General features: G+C 41.9%; 1 protein-coding gene across 1 annotated transcript; it reads right to left on the bottom strand.

The window, feature by feature from the left end:
- Positions 1-226: 226 nt before the first annotated feature.
- On the bottom strand, positions 227-2,336 carry znhit2 (zinc finger, HIT-type containing 2). Its single transcript, XM_034151724.1, has 2 exons — positions 2,279-2,336; positions 227-2,080 (listed from the first exon to the last, which is right to left on the bottom strand). Exon 2 carries the CDS (start codon positions 2,015-2,017, stop codon positions 311-313), a length of 1,707 nt encoding a protein of 568 aa, XP_034007615.1. The 5' UTR covers positions 2,018-2,080; positions 2,279-2,336; the 3' UTR covers positions 227-310.
- Between the last annotated feature and the right edge of the window lie 536 nt (positions 2,337-2,872).

The raw sequence follows: 2,872 nt of genomic DNA, 5'->3' as shown, positions 1-2,872 counted from the left end.
GAAGTGAATTACCTACCCCACCTTTAAGATAGCACACATGTTCATATTTTTTAAGCATTCAAAATCATTGATGACCTTCAATACAGTACCTTAAAAAGGTAGACTTCATTTTTTTCAATTCTTATTGACAATATTAAACTAGTATTTACATTGCTAAACTCATCCTAAATAGTTCTATAACATTATATTAAGAGCAGACCAGTAATACACTTTAAGTGGTTAAATATCACAGTAAAAAGGGTAATTTATTCAAACGTTTTTATTACATCATGAACATTCACAAACATGTATTTATTAGTGAGAGAATTCCTTAGCTCAGTTCTTCAATTAACTTGCTATTCTTTTTTCTCTTTTCTTTCTTCAAGCTCTCCTCAACCACAGTCTTTGCCTGCTCCATGCTGCTCCTTACACTCTCTCTCTTACTGTGTTCGTTCCACAACTCAATAGCTAGTCTACGAATCCCATCGGCATTGTCCAACACCCAGGCTTGAAGGAACTCACACTTCTTGCTTGCCAGGAAGTATTTATGTCTCTTCACTCCTTCCTCTCCCTCTTTGGATAGGGCACTTCTAGCCTTGGAGAGCACCGCGCGCAGCTGACTGAAGGCTGAAAGGCAGTATCCTGTGGCATCCTTTCGGTCTCTGCCGGTCATGATGTGAGCCACAGCTTCCACCGCCCTGGTTGGGGCAAGAGGGTCTTCCTTATCTAGGTAACCTCCATCCAGAATCAGAGCTTCTCCACAGCCTAGGGCCTCTTGGACAGAGTTGAACACCCTGTTTGAGTTCAGTGCCTCAGACAGAGCAAGAATCATGTCACAGAACTCAAACATCAGTGAATCAGTGTCATTGTTAAACAGGCACATGGTGAAGGAGTAGCCAAAAAGTGCATTGACCAAACCATAACATATCAGGGGAGATGGATTTGCACATAAGGAGCTCAACTTTGGGATTTTTGCAGAAACTTTAGGGACACTGGGATTGGTTGACCTTCCCTTGTTTGTTTCCTTTCCCTTTGCTCCTTTCACTTGTCTTGTTGTAGCTGATTTGCTCTGATTCTGAACCACTTCTTGGGATGTCTTGTCTTCTTCATCCATAGTTGTTGAATTGTCCCTCTCCAGTTTGCTCACTTCCTCCTCAAGCACCTCCACCAGTGCTTTCCCTCCCTCCTCATGCTCCTCCCACCACGGCTTCCACAGGGTAACCAGCCCACTGAGAGCTCCACCTTTTATTAGATCCATGAACTTCTCTTTCTCTTCACTGTTGAGAACTTCCCACAGCTCCTCTTCTGAAAGTTTGTCAACATCCAGGCCTGAGAGTCGATCAGCCAAATCCACCTCGCCTAATGCAGCTTCAGCACCTTCATCTATGTCACCTTGTAGCGCCTCTCCTCCTCCAATCTCTTCAAGTTTCCTCAAAATAGCCTCAATCTCTGTTTCACTCGCCTCTCCAGACTGTTGAAGCTCTGCTAACCTGGATAGGAGCTCCACAACCTGCACTTTCTCCTCTGCCTCTCCTTTTCCTTCCTCTGTGTCATCTGACAGAATACCAGCATCCTTTAACACACTCTCCATCCCCCCGTCTGTGTGTTCAGCCTTTTGTCTCAGTCCCACGAGTATCTCCTGCATTTTAATCCTCCCTTCACTTTCTGTTTTCCCCATTTCCTTCAGCTCCTGCAGAACAGACTCCTTGTAAAACTTCTCAGAGCACACAGAGTGATCTGGGCTCTGGTAGCAAGCCAAGCCACAGTAATGCAGGTTACACCGAGGGCAGGTGTAAGAAGAGGGCTTGCATTTACACAGCATGCAGACTGCAGTACTTCTGGCGTTACTACCATCCTCTTGTGTCTTGGCTGGAGATAGAAACGCCTCTTCTCCAGAAGCAGGTCCTCTGGAGGGGAGCAGAACCCCATCTCTGGTCTCTGTGTCCGGCTCCACGTCAGTCCACTCCTCCTTTGGACCGATGTCTGTCAGAAGACTCCTCACAGAGGGAGGAAGTCTCCGTCTAATTACTGGATTCATTGCAGGTTGAAATGTTTGAAGCAAGATATTGTAGCAAAGGGAAAGGTGAGCTCTGCGGTTAACCTAAGAGTGGAAGAAATGAAAATGAGTTAGGTTGTAACACCACGTTTCTGTTAAGTTAGTGACGTTTTTTTAACGCTATAAACACAAAACAGCGTGCTTTATTGTAACGATGCGTCCCATACGTAAACCAATTTAAAATGACGTCAATATGGAACACTTTCTTCGTCGTTTATTTCTTAAAGAACAAAATCGACTTACTTTCAAGCATTTGCGCCAACACCAACGTTCCACATTTGTTGTCCCAAACCGCCATGTCGCCTCATGATGACGTATCCTCGGCTTAAAGCAGCAGTCCTTTTTCTCCTTAGTGGTTCTGCTGCTACAAGTGTTGGTAATAAATGACAATAAAAGGATTAATAAGAATAATGAGGATACATACAATAGTAAAAATAACAAGTAATCCCGTGAACGATAATAATACTAATAATAAACTTTATATGCATTATAACTAAGAAATTAAATGAGGGGTTAACATGAAATGGACATAAAATAACCATACAATCAGGGATAGAAATGTCCTCCATTTGATAGTTAAATATGTAGTAAGATAAAATAATAATGACTTAATAAACTGTGATCTTTTGATACCCATATGATTTCTTACATAGGTGCATTGGCAATTGATAATTTTTAAAGTCATTTTCATAAGCTGTGCATATACTGTATGTTTCAATTTAGTTTTTCACAGTTAATCCAATATAGTTGTGTGACTTGTTATGAGATCTCTGTAAAATGTTTCGAAAAAGGTTGTGAAATGTTAAACAAACTCAAATGCATTAACACTTTGCAAGA

The sequence above is a fragment of the Trematomus bernacchii genome, unplaced genomic scaffold (genome assembly GCF_902827165.1).
Source record: "Trematomus bernacchii unplaced genomic scaffold, fTreBer1.1, whole genome shotgun sequence".
Classification (NCBI taxonomy): domain Eukaryota; kingdom Metazoa; phylum Chordata; class Actinopteri; order Perciformes; family Nototheniidae; genus Trematomus; species Trematomus bernacchii.
The sequence above is the reverse complement of the archived record's forward strand: the minus strand, read 5'-3'. Positions and strand labels throughout refer to the sequence as shown.

What these genes read in the sequence shown, in the direction of transcription:
- znhit2 (XM_034151724.1), bottom strand. Translation starts at nt 2,017, where the DNA reads ATGAATCCAGTAATTAGACGGAGACTTCCTCCCTCTGTGAGGAGTCTT.